Source organism: Orcinus orca, chromosome X, assembly GCF_937001465.1.
Source record: "Orcinus orca chromosome X, mOrcOrc1.1, whole genome shotgun sequence".
Classification (NCBI taxonomy): domain Eukaryota; kingdom Metazoa; phylum Chordata; class Mammalia; order Artiodactyla; family Delphinidae; genus Orcinus; species Orcinus orca.
In genome coordinates, this window is record NC_064580.1 from 17,211,559 (window position 1) to 17,237,911 (window position 26,353).

The 26,353-nt window shown below is 38.3% G+C and overlaps 1 protein-coding gene across 23 annotated transcripts in view; it reads right to left on the reverse strand.

Annotated features, from left to right (window-relative positions):
* Nucleotides 1-26,353, reverse strand: part of BCLAF3 (BCLAF1 and THRAP3 family member 3) — a 76,909-nt gene that overhangs the window by 27,347 nt on the left and 23,209 nt on the right. For 13 of the 23 annotated variants that reach the window (XR_004478772.2, XR_007474808.1, XR_007474805.1 and 10 more), the window contains 8 exons: nt 23,935-24,043; nt 19,902-19,976; nt 14,958-15,527; nt 13,934-14,587; nt 5,998-6,173; nt 4,369-4,483; nt 3,593-3,656; nt 1,801-1,916 (listed from right to left, as the gene is read on the reverse strand). Coding sequence is in view for 18 of the 23 variants with exons in the window: in XM_049704739.1 (XP_049560696.1) it covers nt 1,801-1,916; nt 3,593-3,656; nt 4,369-4,483; nt 5,998-6,173; nt 13,934-14,587; nt 14,958-15,527; nt 19,902-19,942 (1,736 nt within the window). In the remaining 5 variants the exon portion in view is untranslated. Of the gene's footprint in view, nt 1-1,800; nt 1,917-3,592; nt 3,657-4,368; nt 4,484-5,997; nt 6,174-13,933; nt 14,588-14,957; nt 15,528-19,901; nt 19,977-21,219; nt 21,283-23,934; nt 24,044-26,353 lie in introns of all 23 variants that reach the window. The other 10 variants (XM_049704742.1, XM_049704741.1, XM_049704740.1 and 7 more) reach the window with 6 other exon arrangements.

Genomic DNA, 26,353 nt, shown 5'->3' on the forward strand with positions numbered 1-26,353 from the left:
GGGGTGATGAAAATGTTTCGAAATTAGATAGTGGTGATAGTTGCACAACTTTGTGATTATACTAAAAACTACTGAATTCTTCACTTTCAAAAGGTGAATTTTATGGTCAGTAATATCTGAATTAAAGAAAAACACTTTTATGGTCAGTAATATCTGAATTAAAGAAAAACACTCCACCATGCCACACCAGCCATCCAATACGAATAAAACAGTTCAACAGATCCAGAAAAAGACACCTTGCAGGAAGACATTTTTGCACCCTACAACGCCACCCTCAAAGCTAACATTAATAATACTTAATGCTGACCAACTTCTCTGTAGCTTACATGCATCACTTTACTTAATTTTCACCACTACCGTGAGGTAAGTATAATTCTTATCTCTATTTTACACTGAGGAAACAGAGATTAAGTAACTTGCCCAAGGTCAGTCACATAGCTAGGTATCTACAGAGCCAGGAGTTGAACTCAGGTGTTAACTCCATTGCTCAAGCTCTTCATCACCTCAAAGGGTAAAGATATATTCTGAGGCCATACATGGTCTTTATAATTTGTTGATTATCTTAAATCTGTTTTAAAAAACCTTTTTCTTGGTACACTGAGTTTCTCACACTTGCTGAGTAGTCAAGAAAAGCATGACTGAGAGCTTGTGTCGCTAAAGAGCACAGTCATGCCGTGTCACATTAGGAAACTGGAGACTCACCCACCAAGGGACAAGATTTTAACTATTTTCAATTGTTTCATATGCCTCAGCACACAGTTTTGCTATCTTTTAATTAGTCCCAAACTTATTGTCAGTATCAAGTCCAGTTTTAAACAAGCTCCACGTATCTTGACCTAGTTAGCCATAGACATGACTTATAAGTCTAGTCAAGTATTTTAATTTTTGAAACTAAGGACTATGGAAAGAGAATTAGCACTGGTCCTTTCTATTCATACATTCCCACCTTCTGGGAGATCCAAATAGTTTGAGGACCCTTGAGTGAACTGGAAATTTTTTCCCATTAAATTATATCTCATAATCATATGAGGTCCCAGAGTTGCCATGAGTTCTACATAGTTCTCAGGACTAGGGATAAACTGGGACCAATCTAGAATACTCAGAGCCCCTAAAAAGAGGTACAGCGTTGGGAAAGAAAAACAAGGATCTACTGACAATCAATTTGCCACTCATGGCATAAGTACTTCACATGTGCCAGTTCATTTAATATTTATAACCTGTCCAACATAAATTGGTTATTCTCATTTTATAGAGGAAAAGGCTCCAGAAACTAGGCAAGTTTGCCCAAGAGCAAACAGCTTGTAAACTGGCAGAAGTAGGATTCAAACTCAGGTCTCTTCTGCATTTTCTACTACACCTGCCTCTGTTTCACGGACAGACATCCACCAAGAGTTCTGAAAGAGGACGGCACTGACCTCAGGAAATTTTGCAACATTCAAAGACTACCAGAATCTAAAGGGTAGAATGTGTCAGAGTTTCAATCAGCTCGAGCCAAATAGTCCATAAATTTGCTGGTCTTGGCTCCTGCTAATATTAAAAAAGCTACTACACTTCTCTCTAGATTACAAAGACATCAAATACTCACCTACCCCATAATTTTTATTGTTTCAATGAAATAGCATATGATGACCACTGAATAACTTTGAAACATTTTAACAGATTTCACTTAAACATGTAAAATGGATTTGAGGAATTAAATTCCTACACTAAAGTGAAAATTACCGTCACACACAGAAAATTGGAAAATATGCTAAAACCAAAAGCTGTCTGATAACAGGATGTTTTTCATCTACTGATTACCTCTCTGCAGCACTAGCTATGTGAAAAATGTGCTCATCTTCATTCTGTAACCGTTCTTTTCTCCTTCTTTCAATGTCATGTCGTAGGTCATTTGGATCTATTATTTTGACCAGAGTCTGAGGAATTTTGACAGAAGACAAACCATTCACATTACTGTTAGTTGCACAAAGACCATATCGAACAAGAACCTTAAGTAAAAGTCCTAAATAAGTTACCTTGTACTCATCCTGCTCATGCTAGTGTAAACTGATAAAAATATTTTGAGACACAATTGACAATACAGAGTCAGAAAAGTTCATAACACTGAACCAAGAATCCCACTTCTGGGATTCTATACCAAAGAAACATCTATCTACCCAAGTATATTCAAAATATTATATTTTAAAAATAACCATAAAATGAAAGTAACTTAAGTGTGAAAAAAAATTTAAAGGAGAAGGGAAGAATAATTTTATGGTAAATTTAAGTCATAGGAGTAATGTACAAGCATTTAAATTATGATAATGTAGACTATGTGGAAGTAACCATGGAAAAACACTTACTGAATAGTTAACTAAAACTTACAAAGCCTCAATTATAAAAAGGTCATTGGGAGTTCAGAGATTTTACATAAAAGGAATGTTACTATAGTTTAAGTAAAAAGATAAAGCATCCAAAACTACATGTACTGTGGTAGTGTATGTTAAAGCGCTAGACATAAGACTGCAAGGAAAGATGATCAAATAAGATTTTGTCTTAAGTGGTTGAATTAGGGGTGATTTTTTTTAAATCCTCAAATTTCCTATAAGTTTATTATAGTACTTTGATGAGCAGAAATTTTCTGAAAGTATCATTTATTCAATAAACTAACCTATCTCCATAAGTACAATAAAACTGTAACCATTCACAAGTGAAAATATTATTTATATATTCTATCACAAATGTATTAAAATCTCTCCTCTATAAAAACTCTTCACTCGCAATGAATAAATTAGCAGTTCTTTTAGAACTTGATATATTTCTTCTAAAACAAGAGCCAGTTTTCTTCCCCCTGGGCTAGTTAAGATAGTTTTTCTAATTAGCAAAGAAATGGCGGGGAGGGAGGTGTTATGGGTGGGAACAATTAAAAAAATTCAGGGGCTTCCCTGGTGGCGCAGTGGTTGAGAGTCCGCCTGCCAGTGCAGGGGACGCGGGTTCGTGCCCCGGTCCGGGAAGATCCCACGTGCCGCGGAGCGGCTAGGCCCGTGAGCCATGCCCGCTGAGCCTGCGCGTCCGGAGCCTGTGCTCCGCAATGGCAGAGGCCACAACAGTGAGAGGCCCGCGTAAAAATTCAGTATTATTTCCATTATTTTTCTAGTTCATATTCCATAGAATGTTTCACACAATCTTCAGTAAACAGAAGAGCAGTGTCAAATGAAACTAAGTTCCTTTGCATTCATTCTACATACAACTTAAAAATATATCCCACATGACTGCTTTGGAAAAAACAGGTATCAAACATACTTTCTGCAAGCTTTACAGTGTGAAGTTTTGGAATGAACATTAAACACTACAATTTTATGTCAATTTTACAAAGCTGTTACCCTTAGGGATTGTCTCTCTTAGGGCATATTTTTGTCTTTTGCCAGTGTTCTCTCTGCAATCTTTTGATAACTAGAGTCACTTGGAGAGCTTTGTAAATTTCAGATTCCTGGGTCTCCATCATTCTTCCTCACCCACTTTAACTACCTTTTTTACTCCCAATGACCAGTTCCGTTTCCCATTAGTATACCAACAATAAGATAATCTCTCATCAAAAATTATATTCACTTACCTGTTCTGAATCATATACCATAGTTTGTTTACTCTGAAGCTCGGCGAAAGACATATCTATTCTCCTAAAATAATAAAGGCATATTACAATTAAATAATTATGTTATACACTGAAATCTTGACTCCATTATTACAGAATGGATTTTGAAATAACGCTGGTGTGTCTTGGAGGAAGAAAAAGAAATCTGCTACCAGGTAGTTTTTCACCTATATGGCAGTCTCCCAGGACATACATATCCTGTAAACAACATCACAGTGACGCCTCAGTGGTTCTCAAATCACTAGTCTGTGTAACCTTAAACTTGGCTCCGGTGATCTACCGCATTCTAACATTGATTCAACTCAGCTCACAAGACAGGGCGCACCACCTGTTTGGACAGGTGCCAGCAGAAGAAGACATAGGTTTTCATCCGGCTGCCCTCAGAACAGCCATTTCTGACCACATGAAGCAACCCATGATTTCAACGGCTCGACAACTGTCTTTCATCTTCCAGTGATAACTTCAGTAGGCAATTACTATAGACACAGCAGAATCAAAGTTAGGTAGGTAAATATTTTCAAAGTCCTACACATTTAAACAATGCTAGTCATGGCTTCAACATAACCTAGTCTATCAAAGTGCACTGGCCCAGTACCTGCTTGGGTTAGTCCTGTTTTTAGGCAGGAAATGCAGTTCTAGAGTCTACAACAAGCCCAGGAGGCAGGCAGCACCTTCCCACAATCTGTTCTGAGGCTCATTCCCATGAGTTAAACGGGCATACAATAATCACTCATTACCTGTGAATTTCTGGATCTGAGTTCAATTTAAATTCATTTACATCTGCAGCTTGTGTAACTTGCATTTTTGAGAAACGCTCATGTAGAGTAATTCCAAGTGATGGAAAATAATCTGCTGCAAAAGGGAAAAAAAAGTTTTATCTCAATGTAAAACTGATTCCACTTAAAAGATTATATATAATAAGCACAGGAAGAAGGGACTATTAAAAAACATCCAACCTGTTTTCTCTTGAAAACATATGGGACCTAAGCTTATTCCACAGACTAATTTGTAGTGCTCACACACTTTCCCAAGCCCAAGCAACAGTAAACGGATTTATGAACCCAAAGATTCTGTTCCTATTTAACATGTCTGCTTACTTGCCAGGGGGAAAAGACAGTGGCTCTCTCAAAGAGAGGACAGGACCTTTCTTCTCCTAGGTAAGATCTTCCTACATCTGGGAAGTAAAGCTGGTATACAGCTCTACTCTTCACCTAGAGTAAAAAATAACTCCAAAAACAACCCTGAAACATCAAAACAATTCTGAACAAATGTTAAATGTTATGTTTACATATCACAGAAGGCCTCCTAATGCCATTTTACTTTAACATTAACTGAAGTTCATGAAGACATTCTGAAAGCGGCTATGCTACAAGCTTTTAACAGAATAAAGAGAAAGATAATACACTTGACCCATGAGAATGCTAAAGCAATCCTTTTCCCTAACTTACTGTTCCTGTTCCGGGACGATCTCCTGAATTTTTCTACAATACCAGCTCCCTGTCTGCCAAGAATCACACTTCTTTTGGGTAAGAGGGGCTGGAATTGAGAAGGTGAACTGTTTCAAACTGCATGCTTTAAAGTAAATATGTGCCTTAGTTTGAGGGCTGCAAAGAAAATAATTCATTTGCAAAATATGTTTTATGAAGGTAAAAAAGATTAACACAGTTATCTAGTAAGAAATATAAAATTATAAATTTTGAAATTCTCGAAAGACCCCAGTTTATAATACCCACAACTGCCTTATTTATGCAGCATCAATAAGGAAAGTTATTTTACATGACTAAATTATCCAATTAATGGAAACTGGCCAGAAGCAAAAGCAAAACACAACAGCTCAATGTAAACCTTTGAAGTATTTATTATGCAATGTCCTGATGTCATCATGTATAACAAATCAAACTGGAATCTTCTTTTGATCGCTTAGCATCACCCTTATGGCACAAAGTCCCAGTAATGCCCTCAGGGGCTTTAAGAATACGACCAAATGACCTATACTTCCAAATTTCTTGAGTTTCTTGAGTTTCATATCTGGTTTTTGTTATTTCCTCCTTCCTATTCAGTTATCAGTTATTGTTTCTTTCTGCTCTCAGTACACCTGTCTTTTGCAGTAGCCAACCTCTTCCTTTATAACTTTCAATTTGTAATCTACTATGAGTTGAAGCATCAAGTTATTGGAACTACATATAAAGAACAACTAGGCTTGAATTAATACGTGCTACTCTCTTCACCAGATTTCCTAATTAATGATCTAACTTATAATGAAATATTAATTACTACTACAATATCACAGATATTTACCTATGTCTCGTGAAAAGTCAGTACATTATTTTTGTGTTATCCCTAATGTATGTGTGAAATATACCAACCTTTAACTTGATGGATTATAGTTATGATTTCCTGAGCAAATTCTCCTGTAGGTTTGTTTTCAGTATTCTGAGTTGAGTCAAGATGTTCAAACACTGGATGAAAGTTTTCACTTTTCCTGCCAACAGCAACCAAATCATGTGACATCTGTCTCTCTGTGGAATAGCTAGAAGCAACCCTAGAATAATTTGTAAATGTTTAACTAAATTTGAGACTATTTTACTGAGAAAATAACTTTAAAAGTTAATCAAGATAGCTATAAAACTAAAAAGATGTTTATCTTTTCTTATAATTAAGGCACTAAATTGTATGCCATAAAACGTGCAATAATGAGTAGGAGAAAATAGCTATAGGTACACGGTTTTGAGTTCTCCTTTTCAAATCAGAGATCATTAAATATTTGCCACTTTAATAATAAAATCCTCAAAGTTCTAAGCTAAACAATTTTTACTTCAAAAAATACAGCAAGGCATTGAAGACACTCAATATGCAAAAAGTAATCATTATTTTCTACTCCCAAATGTCCATAAAATTGTAAAGCCAGCAAGCTTACACTATCTTGAAATACTACCATACTTTAAAAGCTGATATCAAACATAATAACGTCTCTGACTTCATAAAAGTCTTTAAAACTCCATGTCAGTAATGAGAAGCTGAGAATAGTATTTTGAAATCAAATTCTGTTGAGATTAATTTAATCACTTACAAAGTCTCACTGAACTCTCAGAAAATAGTCTTAGTTGTTATCACAGTTATGATCATTAGGAGCAATGACAGTGTTTACCCTAAATATATCCTTAAAGAAATACTACCATTTATTATGTAACCCCAACCATCTTACCATTTTAATGCTTTCTGAATCTTTACAACTTTCATTAAGAGCTTTCCTGACCTTTAAGTACCATTATAAAGCCATGATTATGACATATAACTAACAATTATTCATGCCAAACAAAGGGGCTCAGAGCTTACAAACATTATCTCATTTAATCTTTGCAATAGCTCTATGGGGAGGTGTCATGATATCAAGACAATGGATGTCTTGGTTGTTTTGCTTTTCATCCCAGAGGTTAAGCATTCCTATGAACATAATCCTTCCAAATGTCTTAGTGGGAAAGTTTACTTTATTCCAATAATGCTACTCCTGCTTAAAACTACTCATATTCTTCATCTGGAGGCAGTTTATGCGTCACAGAAGAAAATGCCTCATTATTTATATTTATTCCTCATTTTGGACCCAAAATGGCACTAACCAGCTTATACCCATCTTACTCCTCTGCATTTAACTCTGAATAGCTTTTGGCTCTTCCCGAAACACAAGTTTCAGGAGTTGACGTGTGAGCTAGGCTTTGAAGGTTGGTGTGTTTTAGACATGTGGAGATGAGATGAAAGACGTTTTACGTTTATAGGTTAACAGAGGCAGAAAACACACCTAGGAACTTTGAGCTGTGTGATCTGAGCAGTCTGGGGAAAGGTAGGAGGGCAGGAGGTGTGAAGGTAAGACGCCACACTGCCAGCCTGATGTGACAGGATTAGCTGATGGGAGAGGGTGGGAGGCTCAGTTCTGGCCGCCAGAGGACTGCCTTCTATCAGGTGTCTTGGAAGGGTGTTGCGGTTGACAAGGCCAGTTAGGGGACTTTTGTGAAAAAAGTAATGAGATGCTGAATTAAGGGAGTGTCAGTCTCCCTAATCCTTTTACCTCAACTCCAAAAATTCTACATGTGTTCTTAGGAAGACATGAGCAAACTAATGACTCGGAAAGTGCTTTGTGATAGTTATTAGCTGGAAGAAAACCGAGAAAGGAAAACTTTACATGTGTCATACAGATTTTGTTATCTATTATAAGCTTCCAGAGGGCAGGGGATTATACATTAGTTTTGGTGGTTGGGTTTTTGTTACTGTTGTTTTGGCAAGCAGTTGGTTTTGTGGATGGATCTTAATGTGTAGAAGAGGAAATTAAGGTTTAATGTAGCTTTTTAATGTTTTCTTAGTTATTATGCACAACACTCAAGTGAATGGCAGAGGAAATATCCTTAAACAGAGAAGGAAAACTGGGGTGGAGTGGTGGGAGGGAACAGAGAACCTGGAAGATTTAATCAGACCAGAAGTAGATGTAGTATTAGAATACAGGTGTTGGCTACATTTTAATTTTTAAAACTGTCTAAAATGCATCTCAAATGAGAACATTTGATCTTTTCAGCTTAACTATTGTATTGGGGGTATTTTGTGAAATCGTTAACTTGTTGATCAGTAATGTCATGGGAAATATAAAAAGGAAAATATGAACAAAGAGGTGATTAAATTTATAAATGGAAATACCTAGAACATTTTGCATTCTAAAGTTTCTACAAACTTTTCCTTATAGCAAAAGTATAATTATTTTTAAAAGACTAAATTTCAGGTTATACTATTTTCATGTGTATTTTCTTGAAGGATGATCACTGATATTTTTTTATTAAAAATATTGTTGTGGGGTGTCTCTAGAGCACATTTTTTAACTGATAACAAGTTTAAACACTAAAATTTCAGGAATTAAGTGTAGCTTCAGAGTATACCACAGCACTCCTATGAACTGAGAGTTGGACTTGGAGTGGGGATGAGAGTTAGGCCAGTAATAAAAAATTAGAAGTAAATTTTACTAATTATCTGGTGAAAAATTAGAAGCCTTTATCAGCTGGTTTCGTCTTGGGAGAAACTGAGACTGCAATAAAAACCATTATCAACTGATTTCCCCTTATAGATAGATCATTTTTATAGTTCCATTTAAACATCTTATTTTTCTCCTGTAAAAAAAATTTTAAAGCTGTTTTTTGGGTATGGAACACGCTTTTTGTACCATTAAACCCCTTTAAACAGAGAGCATTTGTAATTCTTTTGTTAGTGGAGGTTGTTACAGGGCCATTCTAGCTTCTAGCATTCTAGCTTCTAGACATTTCACTAAATGTCTCTTACTAGTTATCAGATACACAGTGAGAAGCTTGGAGCAAATTAGGAGGAGAGAAAGGATATGGGCCTTCTAATGAAAGTCTTTCTGATGAGTCAAGGAAACCACATCAGTGGCATCAACCTGCGGCATAATCACTCCTCCATGTTTCTGCCTTGGCAGGGAGTCGTCTCGACAGGTCTGGTTTGAGAGCAGGGAGCATGAAAAGTCAGATGGAAGCTTTTCCTCTGAGAAGTTAAAAATAGGCACTCAAAACCATCTTGTTAGAGGAGTTTAATTTTTTAAAGAATATCTGTAAGCCCCTCATAACCGTGGAGCGGTTTTGGATATATGGCTGTTAGTGACGTAAATAAATAAGTAAATACATACACGTGTACACCCACACCCCAAAATGTATCCATCTGATTGATTTTTGTTATATGAAGAGGTATTATTTTTTTCTTGTGGTGCTGCTATTTAAGACATATCTCAGGGCTCTCTTCTGGATTTATCTTCAGAGCCTGAAACATCATCATGAAGAACCCTAGCAGCTGTAAATCTCAATTCTTTGGATGGTGGAGTCGCACACCACCTCACACATTCACTCCACTGTGCCGTGGTATTACCAACGTCATCCCATGGTCTATCAGACCAGAGGAGAAGAAACCTAATCCTATGTGGATCCATAGTCCCAGGGCACCCTAACAGATTGTCTCACAGGGTAGGTCCTCAAAAAATACCCGCTGAAGGAATACATGATAAAATGGAAAATGACTTGGACAATATGAAGTGGTGAGTTTCAGCTAAAAAGATGACAGACTTAAAATTGTGAGGCCAATTTAATTTTGTTTTTTAACTTTCTTAGCTTACTTTAAAATTTTTTACTTATTTTAGACCAATTTAAAATTTTTCATTTTTTATAATAGAAAATCTCAAATATATACAAAAGTTCAGAGGATCCTATGATGAACCTGTCAAGCCAGCTTCAACAGTTATCAACATATGACCAATTGAAGCAGACTCGCAGAGCCAGGAAGAACTACCGGTTAATTTGGGCCCCAAAGTCATTGCCAGGTGACCTGCCCAATGTCACAGAGCTGCTCAGTGACCCACTGGAAGACAAAAACCTATGCATCCCAACATCAAACAGAATGTTTATCTCCCTATACCAGGACCCCTAAGAGACACTAAGAGAAGCTAGGGTGAAACATAGGAATGAAAGGGAAACTTCTTTCAATTTTTGATTTTCGAAAATGTATATGAGAAATATTAGGGGGAAAAAACCCTTAGTTTTTTTGTGATACATAACAGCAAGGTAGCAGGTATGTGTATCACAAAAATATCTCCACCCACAGCTTATTTTGCCTCCAGCCAAATGCCCATCAAAGGTAAACTTGTGTGATTAGGCTACCTTCCTTCAATGCTTGCTGTGGTTTTTCACTCTTCTGCAGCCTAGGCAGCAGCTGTTTCCTCAGAGCATGTGGGCTCCAGTGTCTTCTGGGGCTCATCACCCGCCTCATCCCCCTTTCAGTATGGGGAAAGACCGGGTGGGGGGTAGGGAGGCCCTCTCTATATCTCTTCAGTGAGAAATAAAGGATTAAATGCAAATGTGGCTGAGGCACTCAGTCTAACATCAACTTCACTAGCCAACCTTCTCATCCTAGATGCCTAGTCCCAGCACCTGAGAAGTCAAAGGAGCCTCGGTCCAGGTCCACCTGCCCCAGCTTACTCTTCTCCGGAGACTGGCAGGCTCTCCTCCTCCCTCTCACCTCCTTCCTAGCCTGACCAAGGTTCAGTCTCTCACCTACTCCACCCAACATTAAACCAAAACTCCCTTCACCTGCCCCAAGACTTCCAGATGTATACAACAGTGAGTGTTTGGGGTTCATAACAACCTTAGTACAGATTTTCATATTGTGACTCCCTAATTTCATTCTGAAATATATAATTATGACTCTTGTGTAACTTCTACCTCTGATAACGCAGTTTCTGACAAAGTAGGTCACTAGAATATCGGCTTTGTGTCTACCTACTGCTATTCTAGATACAAATTAGAATCTAGAAAAATCACTAGGTGATAAACGTACGTTTTCAACTGCATTAATAACTGAAAGAACATATATCAATACTTGACCAAAGCTAAGAAAGTAAACAAATGCATAAAATGAACCATCTTAGTGTTTCCAAAAAAGTGCATAAACCTCTCTAGATTTTAACCAACAAATAACCTCTCTGCACTCTATGATTATTTTAATCTTGTTAAGCAGAGGAAAACCTAATTTATGTTAGCAGTTGAGAACATGGCTCTATTGAGGGTATTAACTACCTTTGTTTTATGGACACTTCATCAGTCCACATATAGCTAAATCCAACCCCACAAAATTCTTCCACAACTCATTCATCAATTAATGATTATAATCAGAGAGAAAGATTTTTGTTGACTATGATGCATTGCCATACTGAAAAGGTGCATATATTTATTAAATTATTTATTCTTCAAGTCTTTGAATAAAAAGGACTTACAGTGAAGCTCTTTATTACACAAGCCGTTCTACAGGTCCTTGACAGGTAATTCAAACACGTACTGACAGGCCCCACTAATGGGTCATGAAATTCATAAAAGGACAGTTTATAAATTTATTTATTTATTTATTTATTTATTTTGTGGTACGCGGGCCTCTCACTGCTGTGGCCTCTCCCGTTGTGGAGCACAGGCTCCGGACGCGCAGGCTCAGCGGCCATGGCTCATGGGCCCAGCCGCTCCGCGGCATGTGGGATCTTCCCGGACCGGGGCACAGACCCATGTCCCCTGCATCGGCAGGCAGACTCTCAACCACTGTGCCACCAGGGAAGCCCCAGTTTATACATTTAAAACAAAAGTTACAGCAGCCTCAATTTTAGGAAGCTCATTTTGGTGACACATGATGAAGATCAAGCTTCTATTTCTCAATATCAAATTATAAAATTAACAGTGTTTAGCATCTCTAATGAGGTCTACTAAAATAAAATCCTTCAAAATTGGTACTTCTAGCATTCTTTAAAAATGTTACAGCCAATTTATTAATTCTAATTTAAGTATAAAACACTTTATTAAATATTGAAAAATTTAAGATTTTTAAATTTTTTTACTTTTGTTTAAAAATTCAAGATTTTTGTGATTTGATTGTATGTAATTTTACCTCAAAAGGAAAAAAACTGTAAACAAATATTAAATACTGAAATATTTAAAGGGGAATGTACTCATATCTGCATTTCACTTTGAAATGCAGCAAAAAAATAAGATGGAATGATAGATGAACAGATATGTGATTACAGAAGTAAAATGTTAACTGTAGACTCTAGGTGGTGGGTATATAGGTATTGACTGTACAATTCTTTCAACTTTTCTGTATGTTTGAACATTTTCATAATATAATGTTGGAAAGAAAAAAAGCTTAAGGTAACATCCTTAAACTTGATGCTTACAGCAGCTTTTGTGCTCTTAAGACTAAGAACTAATAGGAAATATAATAGCACAAAATGACTTAAGACATATTATATGAAATAGAATACAAAATTATTAATACAACATTATGACAACCAGGTATACATAGAAAAACAACAAAAGGAGCTGTAGGGCTTTCCTGGTGGCGCAGTGGTTGAGAGTCCGCCTGCCGATGCAGGGGACACGGATGCAGGGGACACGGGCACGTGCCCCAGTCTGGGAAGATCCCACACGCCGCGGAGCAGCTGGGCCCGTGAGCCATGGCCGCTGAGCCTGCGCGTCCGGAGACTGTGCTCCGCAACGGGAGAGGCCACAACAGTGAGAGGCCCGCGTACCGCAAAAAAAAAAAAAGGAGCTGTACTAAAATATTAATAAAATTGTCCTAGGATAGTAGGATTATGGGTGATTTCCCCCGCCCTTCTATTTGTCCGACTTTCTGTAATATAATCATATTTATAAATTCTTTCTGTGTACATATAAATATACATATGTATATTTTAAAATATTTGTTGCAAGTACAATGAATGTAAGAAAAATATCAGGGAGGGGGACTGCCATATCTAACTTTAAGGAAAGAAGCAAAATATATTCTGTTTAAAAAAAAAGACTGTGGGTTTACCTCCCTCACCATCACATTTTGTTCCCTCTAGTTTTTGATTCAAATACAGATATGAGTCAATGGTGAACATAAATACACCAAATCAACATGGTCCTTCACTTTTTAATTCACATACTGGTAGTGTATTAAGGTAACAAAAAGACTTAGCTGACACATCCAAGTGTCAGTGCCTTATTATTCTCAGAATCCATAAAGAGGTAATATTCATAATAGAAAAAAGCATGCAATCCACTGCAGGAGAATATAACTTATTACAAAAGTAGTCATTTTTGTTAAACAATCAAGAGCTAAACCAAATGTCTTATAAATAGGCCTCTTTCTAGACTCTAGCCTAATTGCCTCTACCTAGGAGAAGCTAGTCGGTTGAGCACCACTCCTTTTGAGACGGCAGCAAGAACCACATTAAGTCATCCACCTCCTTGAGTCACAAGGGGACATGTGAATTTGAGCCCCAGGCACGGACTTAGATAAGTCACTTCATCTCTCACTGCCTCAATCTCTTCCTCTATAAAATCAGGGTCTGCTAAGGTCCCTTCCAGGTCAAAAATCCTCTGAATTTCAGGCAACAGGCTCTGAGAAACTAAGCAAGGAACGGGTCTCCTTGAGCACCACCCAGCCTATCCGTGGATATAGAAAATCTGGCAGCATAAAAACATGTAAATTCATGAAGAGGAACAACTCCATAGAATGCCCTTCACCCAAAAAGCATCTTGAGATACAAACGTGGAAACGAACAGACATGACGTCACCCCATGTTACTAATCACGGGATTCATCCCCATTAGAGGGCTTTTTTGAAAAATCCAGGCAATCCCCGCCCCCCAGCTCGAACTCTAAACACATCATTAATTCTATTTTCAAAGGTTCAAATAAAGGTGGCAGAAACAGTTATAGAAAAAAACAAAGATAATACCTGGATGTTTTCTTCACATCTACTTTAACTGTAAGTGATTTCTTCCGAAGAACGGAAGATGAAGGTTTCGAGTCAGAAAGTTTTTTACTCTTATCAAGTCGGTTATGGGAAGAGTTGCTCTCTTTTCTGCCAGCCCCTTCTTTCTTTATTTTGTCCTTCCGTTTGTCATTACAGGGTCTCAAACCAACGTCGCTTTTATCTGAATGAGTGCAGGTAGTGCAGTCTTTCTTAGATGGCTTAAAAGGCTCTTTGACTTGCCCACCTTCAGTCTCTCTCCCTCTTCCAGCATTAAAGCAATCGGACTCTCTATTTACAGGGCCTTTTTGAGAACCGAATTTTCTATCTTCCTCCTTAGAGTACTTCTGAGTTCTTCCATCATAAAAGTCCTGGTCCCCATCTGAGGTCTTACGATGTTTGTGGCGATAGTCACAGGATACCTTGGCTGCTGAACTGGTCTCTGGGAATTCCCTCGGAGCATATCGAAGAGTTTGGGGTCCAAGGTTCCACTGATCTTTCTTCTCTTGGTAAGAAGGGAGAAAATGCCTGGACTTCCACTGCGGGCTCCTGGGAGGCTCTCTGTTTTCATACCTCTCCACGTCTTGAGGTCTTTTTGATGTGTGTCCATATTTTCTGAAATCACGATCCTCAGGATACCTGTGTTGACATAAAGCAGTTTACACTTGCACTAGAGAGAAGTGAGAATTTATGTGTGTGGAATGTTGGGCAACACGGCTTTAAATGCAGAGCACAGTGGCAAGTTAACCTATAATCCCTGAAGCCAACTCATAGATGCACAAGGCACTTAGGAAAATAGCATCATTTTTTTTTAATATTCTAGCCATCAACATGATTCACTCTAAAAATAAACACTTCACTACTACCAGTGGACCAAAACTACATTACAATGCTTTTAATCTTTTTAGACAAAAGCTTTTCAAGGTGGTTATCTTCAACCACAAAGTAAAGAGACTTTTTTTACTTGAGTCTTTATACCAAATTACCCAGGTTTAATGTTATCCTATACCTCGTCTGAAAAGAGCTCCTTTTCTCAAAATCTTCAGAGCCTCTTCTAAGTGACTGAGAATATTTTTCGTCTTGTATCCTCTGGTGCCTCAATTCATCTTCATGCCACTGTCCTTCGAATCTAAAAGAATCTGCTATTGACCTCAGAGGTGGTTTCCCTCCTTTTCCACTTCCTCTAACTCTGTGGTCATCAGGAAAATACCTTCCTTGCACTTTCTGGGGATAACAATTCCTCTGGTGCTCCTTGTAGAGTACACCTTCTGAGTATTTGGGCATATACTGAGATCTTCTGTTACTATCATCCCCTCTTCCTGGTAAATATACTTGGGGAGGCTTGTAAGTATAAAAATTTTCTAAAGCGTTTCTTCTTATGTTTGGGGAAGATGATCTATGTTCATAAGATCGGTAATGTAGAGTTTCACGAGAAGGAATCCTTGGTTTACTCTGTCCATGTTTCTCATTGTCCATTCTCCAAGTGACAGATCTTTTTGGATCCTTCCTATATTCATAGCCATAATGCTCAGGTCTTTGCTTGTAGTGTTCAGAATTTCTAGGTACTGGTGATAAAGACCTATGTAAACAAATACAGAAAAGTTTAGTCCATTCAAAGACAATAGACTAAGTTTGTCTTAACATGACTTACCCAAATAAAACATTTGCTTTTCCCTGCTTCTTCCACTCAAATTAAATTCATCAATTTGTGATATCTGCATTCTAAATTGTTCACTTGGGAGTCTGATTATGCTTCCGCCCGATTCAACAAGCATACTCTTTTCATCTTAACTAATGTACCCCATGTGCATATCAAAATGAGCTGAGCACACCCATCCTGTTGGAGGAGGACCAGCTTAGGTATGCAGCAGGATCTATTTTGGAAGATTGCTGACAGCAAAGTTCTGGCAAAAGGGCCAGTCAACAAAAGCTTACATCAGGTTCAATGGTCAAGTAAGAAATAAGCAGAAGGAGGGCTAGATTCACACAAGTAAATATGTAGGAGTCTCTGGAAAACTGAACATAACCTCTGAAATTAAATTAGATTCCAAGAGTTTATGATGCACAATAAATCCAAACTCAGACCCAAAACTGACCCCACAGTTTCCCCAATTGATTGTCTACTCTCTCTACTAAGTTTATATCAAGAAGCAAAAACTACATCCTTGAACAGTAAGTGGAGAGGGTGGGAGGAAGAGGGCCTTTGCCAATGAAGCAACTGACAAAGGATTAATCTCCAAAATTTATAAGCAGCTCATGCAGCTCAATAACAAAAAAACAAACAACCCAATCCAAAAATGGGCAGATGACCTAAATACACATTTCTCCAAAGAAGATATACAGACTGCCAACAAACACATGAAAGAATGCTCAACATCACTAATCATTAGAGAAATGCAAATCAAAACTACAATGAGATATCATCTCACACCAGTCAGAATGGCTATCATCAAAAAATCTGGAAACAATAAATGCTGGAGAGGGTGTGGAGAAAAGGGAACACTCTTGCACTGCTGGTGGGAATGTGAATTGGTTCAGCCACTATGGAGAACAGTATGGAGGTTCCTTAAAAAACTACAAATAGAACTACCATATGACCCAGCAATCCCACTACTGGGCATATACCCTGAGAAAACCAAAATTCAAAAAGACTCATGTACCAAAATGTTCATTGCAGCTCTATTTACAATAGCCAGGACACGGAAACAACCTAAGTGCCCATCATCAGATGAATGGATAAAGAAGATGTGGCACATGTGTACAATGGAATATTACTCAGCCATAAAAAGAAACGAAATTGAGCTATTTGTAATGAGGTAGATAGACCTAGAGTCTGTCATACAGAGTGAAGTAAGTCAGAAAGAGAAACACAAATACCGTATGCTAACACATATATATGGAATTTAAGAAAAAAATGTCATGAAGAACCTAGGGGTAAGACAGGAATAAAGACACAGACCTACTAGAGAATGGACTTGAGGATATGGGGAGGGGGAAGGGTAAGCTGTGACAAAGCGAGAAAGAGGCATGGACATATATACACTACCAAACGTAAGGTAAATAGCTAGTGGGAAGCAGCCACATAGCACAGGGAGATCAGCTCGGTGCTTTGTGACCTGGAGGGGTGGGATAGGGAGGGTGGGAGGGAGGGAGATGCAAGAGGGAGGAGATATGGGAACATATGTATATGTATGACTGATTCACTTTGTTGTAAAGCAGAAACTAACACACCATTGTAAAGCAATTATACTCCAATAAAGATGTAAAAAAAAAAAAAAAAAGACATGGACCTCATGCTTAGTCCCTCCGTAAATACTACTAACATAAATAAGTTTTCTTTCCCAGACCTGTCCCCTTACATATAAAATGAAAGGTGTGCTGTTGAACCAGAGATTGTAACTTTGGTGAATGTGTGCTTTAATGCAGCTATAATGCTCTCCAGGGACAGCACATCCTTTCTGTAACTACCTTCTCCAATACCTCAGCATTGCCAACATGGAGCCTTTCATTCCAACTGAGGAGGAAGGCTCCTAGGAGTATCTGGGGAAACAGCCTGAGTTACCCAGACTTCAGGTTAAGAGAGAGGAGTGACACTATCTGGAACACAACAAAGTTCAAATTGGCACCTGGGGACCTTTCCTCCCATCTGACCTGTCCAATCTTCCAATTTCCTCCCTGAGGGTTTAATGTCTTCTAACCAATGAGGCAGCTACCCTTGCAGCTTTTGTTATCGCCCCCTCTGCAGCAGCTGCCACGGAGTTGGAGTAACCAGGAGCAAAAGCCTTTCCTTTTGGTGACATGTCTGGGTCCTTCCTACGAGAAACGAGGCTGATTTATCTTCCTCACGTACATACTGGGATTTATACACTGGACTTGCCAATATCTCCCTTTAGAGTCACCAAGCTAGATGTACTGGCAAGTGCATTATTTAGCTGAAGTAGAAACTCCGTCATCCAGCTGGCTGCACCTCTTCACAGGAAGAAGCAACTGGAGCCTCCGAGGACTTCCTGGAAGACTTCATCTCTTCCACTGCTAAGGAGAAAAGCTGGCAGCCAGAGGCTGAGGTCTTCCAGACTGATGAAAAACTCAATCTCTTACTTTAATCCTTACCTCACATGGAATACTGCTTTGATATTATATTTCATCTCAGGGTTCTATTGTACAGAGCCCCTTTCTTCTGAAGGAGATTGCTGGAATGGTGGCTATTATTTTTAGTTCTCCTAAAGGGACAAAAGAGACCCAAAGAGTCTGTTGGGAGACAATTCTCCTTGGATGTCTTGTGCTCTGCATGCCTCCTGAGCTTTTGTTCCAAGGCAAACTGCCTGGGAAGATGGGGATAGGGCTTCCCTAAGGGGCAGAGGGCCAATGTGCTTGCTGTCCAGGATAACAAGATAATGTCTCCTCCAAGGCAAAGGCTGGGCAGGGTTGCTTGCTGTCCCTAATGGGGCTCGGGTTCCTCAGCTATGTCAGCATCGCCCACCCTCAGGGGACTAGAGGTAAGGGGAGCACAGGAACATGAAGCTCAAGTCGCCTGCTGCATATGAGTAATAAAGGCCTTTGTCTCTGATCCAAAAGTGCCTTGTGACACACTAATGTGCTAGCTTGCAAGTCGGGTAAGATATCAGACCCTTTACAGTTGGTGACAAAGAGTCCTGAGAAGGCATCCAGAAATCAGGCACTAAGCTTGGCAGGGTCTTTTGCGCCCCTTCACCAGAGCCTACCACAAAAGGGTGAAACAAAATGACCTCTGTGAGGCCCTCCATGTTCAAGCCATTTGCTTCTTTGCATTCCCTTTTCTTTCTGAAGTTCCTCCCCATTACAATTTGGTCTTGCGAACTACAAAATGAAAACTGTTGAAGAAATGATTGATTAGTCATTGGAGAATCATAATGAACAAGCATCATGACCAAGCCGTATTAACATGAAAAATCTTGATCTGTCTTTTGCGTATGTAATTGTGGTCCTCTTTAAAGTTCTAAAATGTACTAGTCACTTTCACAGCTCTGCACCTTTGCTCTTGTCATCCCCTTAACTGGAATACTTTTCTTCTCTCTTTCTGCATTTAAAAATTCTACCCATCATTGAGAATTCCCTGGCAGTCCAGTGGTTAGGACTCCGCACTCTCACTGCCAAGGGCCCAGGTTCAGTTCCTGGTCGGGGAACTAAGAGTGCACAAGCTACACGATGAGGCCAAAAAAAAGAAAAAAAAATTCTACCCATCCTTAAATCTCATCTCTTCTTTGAAGACTTTCTTGGTATCCCTCCTTCCCCTCCACAAAAGCAGAACTATTCCCTCCCTGTGGATCCAGAATACCTTGTCCCAGTCAGTAGTAGCACAACACTTTTCCTACAGTATCATAGTTGCCTATGGTGTCAATCTGCCCAGTCAGTCTGCGTGCTTGCTGAGGCCCTGTACACAAATTTGCCTTTGTAGCCCCAGAACCTGCCTATAGCAGGTATACAGTAAAAACTGGTTAAATTGTTCCAATCTAATTATATATACTATTGATACTACCAACAAGCAAAGAGGAGAGTTGATTTATAATTGAGTTGTTCAAAACTCTATTACTCTGCCATGAAGAAGAAGACATAGGAAACTCCCAATTTCTTCAAACATATTGATTATGAAAATAATTAAACTGAATATACACTGAAGAGTTCTCAACCACTTACTGATGCAAAATATATAACACTCTCAAAGGTGTTTCTCAGTCTTCCTTTCTGTGGCCATTGCATTTCTTTTATTATGGATTAATTCTAGCTGCCAGCCATAATTAAAGAAAGCTGTCAGGTCCTAGAATCTAGAAATATAAGGTCGATCACTATAAAGCAGCTACTGTGAATAACCAAGTCCACGAGCTTATTAAAATAGGTTCTTAACAATACTGGTGAATTTGAAAGTCGAAGCACATCCCAAACCCATGCTTACGCTGCTAAACTAAGGACTGCTCACCTGTGCCTCCACCTGGGGGATCTAGAGCGTGACCGTGCCATCCTTTGACATGTGAGCCACTATCCACTTTTTACACTGCAAAGAAACACAATATTAGCAAGTTTGTAGAAATGGCCTGCAACCCGCTCTAAAAACAGTGAACGCCACTGACAAAAAGTAATTTAAGCCCTCTGTGCCTCAGTTTCCTCATAGGACCCACCTTATTGGAATCTTGTAAGGATAAAATGAATTAGATCAAGGGTCAGCAAGCTTCTTCTGTAAAGGGCCAGAGAGTAACTATTTTTGGTTTTGCAGGCCATATAAGGTCTCTATCACATTATCTTCTTCTTTTTAAAAAAATGCTTAAAAAATATAAAAACCATTTGGGCCAAAAAAAACAGGCCCCAAAGGGCTCCAAATGCGTTGTAGTTTCATGATCCCTGAGTTAAGGCATGAAAAGAGCTTAGAATATTGCCTGGCACACAGCAACTGATAAATAAGTGTTTCAAAAAGAGGAAAAACTTCCCCAGAATTCCTCTATCTGAGCACAACCACTACTACCCCTTCCCAACTTCCGCTGTTGGTTATGTACATATAATCGCAGTTACGTTCATATAATCACAGTCAACATCTTTAGGAATACTTGATGATATATCCTACTTTTAAAACTGTCAGATAATAAGAATTACAATGCCTAATAATCATACTCAATTGCCACCTAACTTCTATCAGATAAACATACCAAAACTTAATTAAGCATGATTAGACATTTAGTTTGCTTCTGATTTTTTGCTAAAACAAATAATGTCAAATAAGTAAATTTTAAAAGACATATAAACTTGATTTTTAAAATATTTTTCAGTCTTTAAAAGAAACTGATAGGTTTAGGAGCTGAATTAAAAAAATATGATTTGGGTATAAACTTTCATACTATTATTTACATTTCAGTAGTCTTCCTCGGTTTTGATACTATAATTACATAGTGCCCAACTTACTGTCTCCAAACCCCTGATGGCTTTCAAAATTACTGCCATGGGCCCATGAATAATACATACAGCCACCATACACAGACTATAGAATGAATAAGTATATGTCTCATATATTAGAACCTCTATTTTGCAAATTTCTGAAGATACTATGGCCACTGTTAAAATATAAATGGCTTCTTGTCACTATGTAGTTTTTCCACTGACTGATACAAAAAGTACAACTATAACTATGTGGGCATTGGTTTGAAAAGGGAGTCCTCATAGTCAAACATTTGAAAACTACTATTATAATAAATTTCAGAAGGAAGTAATAGCATATAAGATCAAAGGACTTGAACTAGATCACTCACCAGAAGTACATTCAATTCAATTCATTTAGTTACACACTGCTTCTTTCCAAAAAGAATGTGAGGCTAGGAAGAACAATTAGTTCAGATGTACTATGAAATTAAGACAGTAAAGGGGAAAGTGTTTTCTTAGTAACTAAAAATAAAAAAATGTTCATTGCAGCTCTATTTACAATAGCCAGGACATGGAAGCAACCTAAGTGTCCATCGACAGATGAATGGATAAAGAAGATGTGGCACATATATACAATGGAATATTACTCAGCAATAAAAAGGAACGAAATTGAGTTATTTGTAGTGAGGTGGATGGACCTAGAGTCTGTCCTACAGAGTGAAGTAAGTCAGAAAGAGAAAAACAAATACCGTATGCTAACACATATATATGAAATCTAAAAAAAAAAAAAAAAAAAAAGGTAATGAAGAACCTAGGGGCAAGACAGGAATAAAGACACAGACCTACTAGAAAATGGACTTGAGGACACGGGGAGGACACATGGACATATATGCACTACCAAATGTAAAATAGATAGCTAGTGGGAAGCATCTGCATAGCACAGGGAGATCAGCTTGGTGCTTTGTGACCAGCTAGAAGGGTGGGATAGGGAGGGTGGGAGGGAGGGAGACGCAAGAGGGAAGAGATATGGGGATATATGTATATGTATAACTGATTCACTTCATTATAAAGCAGAAACTAACACACCATGGTAAAGCAATTATACTCCAATAAAAATGTTAAAAAAAAAGTATTCATTTAACAAATGCTACTGAGTACCTATTATTTGCCTGGCACTGTTCTGGGGAGACAGCAGTGAAGAGAAACAGGCAAAAATTCCTGCCCTCCTGGAGCTTACATTCTACTGAGGGAACTTATAATTTAATTAAAGAAGCTTTGGGCATATACCTATTAAATTGAACAAATATAATAAACCCAAAGGTTGTGCGAGAGACACCAAATACTGTTGGTGATGATGAAAAAGTATATCTTTCCCAGAGGGTAATTTTTTTATCCATTTTATTTTTTGAAGAACACTTACTGAAATATAATTCACATTACCGTACAACTCACCTATTTAAGTGTACAGTTCAATGTTTTTAGTATATTCACAGGGATGCATAACCATCACCACAATCTAATTTTGGAATATTTTCATCCCCACTAAAAGAAACCCCATTAGCAGTCACTCCCCATTCCTCTCCTCCTTAGATTAGCCTCTGAGAACCACTAATCTACTTTCGGTTCCTATGTATTTACCTACTCTGTACCTTTCATATAAACGGAATCATACAAATATGTGATCCTTTGTGACTGGCTTCTTTCCCTTAGCATAATGTTTTCAAGGGTTTTACCATGTATCACTAGTTCATCCTTTTTACGGCTGAATAATACTCCATTGTATGGGTACACCACATTTTGAGATTCATTGATCTCTCAATGGACATTTGGGTTGTTTCTATTTTTTTGGTTATTATGAATAATGCTGCTATGAACATTTGTGTACAAGTTTTTGTGTAGACACAGTTTTTCGTCTCTCTTGGGTATAAACCTAGGAGTAGAAATGCTGGGTCATACAATAACTCTACGTTTAACTTCTTGGGAGACTGCCAAACTTTTCCAAAGCAGCTACATCATTTTACATTCCCATCAGCAATGTATGAAGGTTCCAATTTTTCCACATCCCCAATAACATTTGTTATTGTCTGTCTCTTCAATTATAGCTATCCTAGTGGGGGTGAAGTGGTTCCTCACCACAGTTTTGATTTGCATTTCCCTAATGATAGGTAACCTTGAAATATGTAAGAAATTATGAAACTAATCATGCCTACTTTCCTTTAAACTAATAATTTCAGTTTAAATGTATTATTCTAAGGTAATAATTTAAAAGAAAAAAGCAGCTATATATACTAAGATGTTTATATAAGCTTCATTTATAATAGGAAAGAAAAAAATCCATCCAAACTAGTTATAACCCAAATGCCCAACAATCAGTAAAAGATTAAACAAATTTAAAATACATGCGTCTAGTCACTCCCTACCTTTCTCCTAGCCTTACATATGTCTTTTCCTCCATATATCCTATTCGTCCACCACAGCAAACTACTTGCTTTTCCCTGATCAGGCTGTTCTGTTCATATCACATAGATGGCTTTCCCTCACTCTGCCTGACAAATCCCTATGCTTTCAGGACTGTTTGACCATAATCTCCCCTGAAATTCTTTCTTTAACTTTCTTTCTTTCCCCCTGAGTTTCTTTCTTCTTGGGAATTCTGAGTTTATTCTGCAATTATTTCAATACATTGTGATTATTTGTTTACATAATTGTATTTATTTCAACAGGCAAAAGACACCAAACAGCACATTACAGAACAGAAAACTCAAATGACCTATGGACATCTGAGACGTTCAACCTCAGTAGTAATTGAGGAAATACCAATTCAGATCATAACCATGCCACACCTGTCAGAATGACAAAAAACAAACAAACCAAAAAGCCCTGAAGTTGCATATTCCAGAGTATTGGTGAGGCTGTGGAAAGATGGGAACAAGATGGGGACTCTCGTATACTGCTAAGCAGGTGAGTATACACATGTATAACCACTTTGGAAGGGGCTGGCAGTACCCGTTAAACTTGAACACTCTCATATCCTATGACCCAGCAGTTCCACTCAGGGATAGACCTTAGAGTGGTGGTTCTCCAACTTTAGTGCACGGCAGAATTACCTGAAAGGCTGGTTACAACACACAATGCTGGGTTCTCTTCTGGGGTGGCCCCACTTCTAGCAAGTTCCCAGGTGATGCGGATTCTGCTGGCCCCAGGACTATAAAACTACTGATTTAAAGAGAAAGGTGTAGGTCACTTGGGAGAAAATGTTTACAAGTGAGATTTACTGGTTATGTGAGAAAAAAAGTATTACTTAGAATATTTTCCTCTGCTAATATTAAAATTATCTTTATTAAAATTCAAACTAGTAGATAGCCTCATCAACCAGAGGGAAGACAGCAGAAGCGAGAAGAATTACAATCCTGCAGCCTGTAGAACAAAAAACACATTCGGGGCTTCCCTGGTGGCGCAGTGGTTGAGAGTCCGCCTGCTGATGCAGGGGACACGGGTTCGTGCCCTGGTCTGGGAAGATCTGACATGCCGCGGAACGGCTGGGCCTGGGAGCCATGGCTGCTGGGCCGGCGCATCCGGAGCCTGTGCTCTGCAACAGGAGAGGCCACAGCGGTGAGAGGCCCGCGTACCACAAAGGAAAAAAAAAAAACAACACATTCACAGAAAGGTAGACGAGATGAAAAGGCAGAGGGCTATGTACCAGATGAAGGAACAAGATAAAACCCCAGAAAAACAACTAAACGAAGTGGAGATAGGCAACCTTCCAGAAAAAGAATTCAGAATAATGATAGTGAAGATGATCCAGGACCTCGGAAAAGGAATGGAGGCAAAGATCGAGAAGACGTGAGAAATGTTTAACAAAGATCTAGAAGAATTAAAGAACAAACAGAGATGAACAATACAATAACTGAAATGAAAACTACACTAGAAGGAATCAATAGCAGAATAACTGAGGCAGAAGAATGGATAAGTGACCTGGAAGACAGAATGGTGGAATTCACTGCTGCAGAACAGAATAAAGAAAAAAGAACGAAAAGAAATGAAGACAGCCTAAGACACCTATGGGACAACATTAAACACAACAACATTCACATTTTAGGGGTCCCAGAAGGAGAAGAGAGAGAGAAAGGACCCAAGAAAATATCTGAAGAGATTACAGTCGGAAAAATCCCTAACATGGGAAAGGAAATAGCCACCCAAGTCCAGGAAGCGCAGAGAGTCCCATACAGTATAAACCCAAGGAGAAACACGCCAAGACACACAGTAATCAAACTGACAAAAATCAAAGACAAAGAAAAATTATTGAAAGCAGCAAGGGAAAAACGACAAATAACATACAAGGGAACTCCCATAAGGTTAACAGCTGATTTCTCAGCAGAAACTCTACAAGCCAGAAGGGAGTGGCATGATATACATAAAGTGATGAAAGGGAAGAACCTACAACCAAGATTACTCTACCTGGCAAGGAACTCATTCAGATTCGATGGAGAAATCAAAAGCTTTACAGACAAGCAAAACCTAAGAGAATTCAGCACCACCAAACCAGTTCTACAACAAATGCTAAAGGAACTTCTCTAAGGAAACACAAGAAAAGAAAAACACTTAAAAAAACAAACCCAAAACAATTAAGAAAATGGTCATAGGAACATACATATTGATAACTACCTTAAACGTGAATGGATTAAATGCTCCAACCAAAAGACACAGGCTTGCGGAATGGATGCAAAAACAAGACCCATATATATGCTGTCTACAAGAGACCCACTTCAGACCTAGGGACACATACAGACTGAAAGTGAGGGGATGGAAAAAAATATTCCATGCAAATGGAAATCAGAAGAAAGCTGGAGTAGCAGTACTCCTATCAGATGAAATAGACTTTAAAATAAAGAATGTTACAAGAGACAAAGAAGGACACTACGTAATGATGAAGGGATCAATCCAAGAAGATATAACAATTATAAATATATATGCACCCAACATAGGAGCGCCTCAATACATAAGGCAACTGCTAAGAATTGTAACAGAGGACATTGAAAGTAACACCATAATAGTGGGGGACTTTAACACCTCACTTACACGAATGGACAGATCATCCAAACAGAAAATCAATAAGGAAACACAAGCTTTAAATGACACAATAGACCAGATAGATTTAATTGATATTTATAGGACATTCCAACCAAAAACAGCAAATTACACTTTCTTCTCAAGTGCGCACAGAACATTCTCCAGAATAGATCACATCTTGGGTCACAAATCAAGCCTCAGTAAATTTAAGAAAATTGAAATCATATCAAGCATCTTTTCTGACCTCAGCACTATGAGATTAGAAAACAACTTGAGGGAAAAAAACGTAAAAAACACAAAACACATGGAGGCTAAACACATGGAGGCTATTTATTACTAAATAACCAAGAGATCACTGAAGAAATCAAAGAGGAAATCAAAAAATACCTAGAAACAAAAGACAATGAAAACACGACGATCCAAAACCTATGGGAGGCAGCAAAAGCAGTTCTAAGA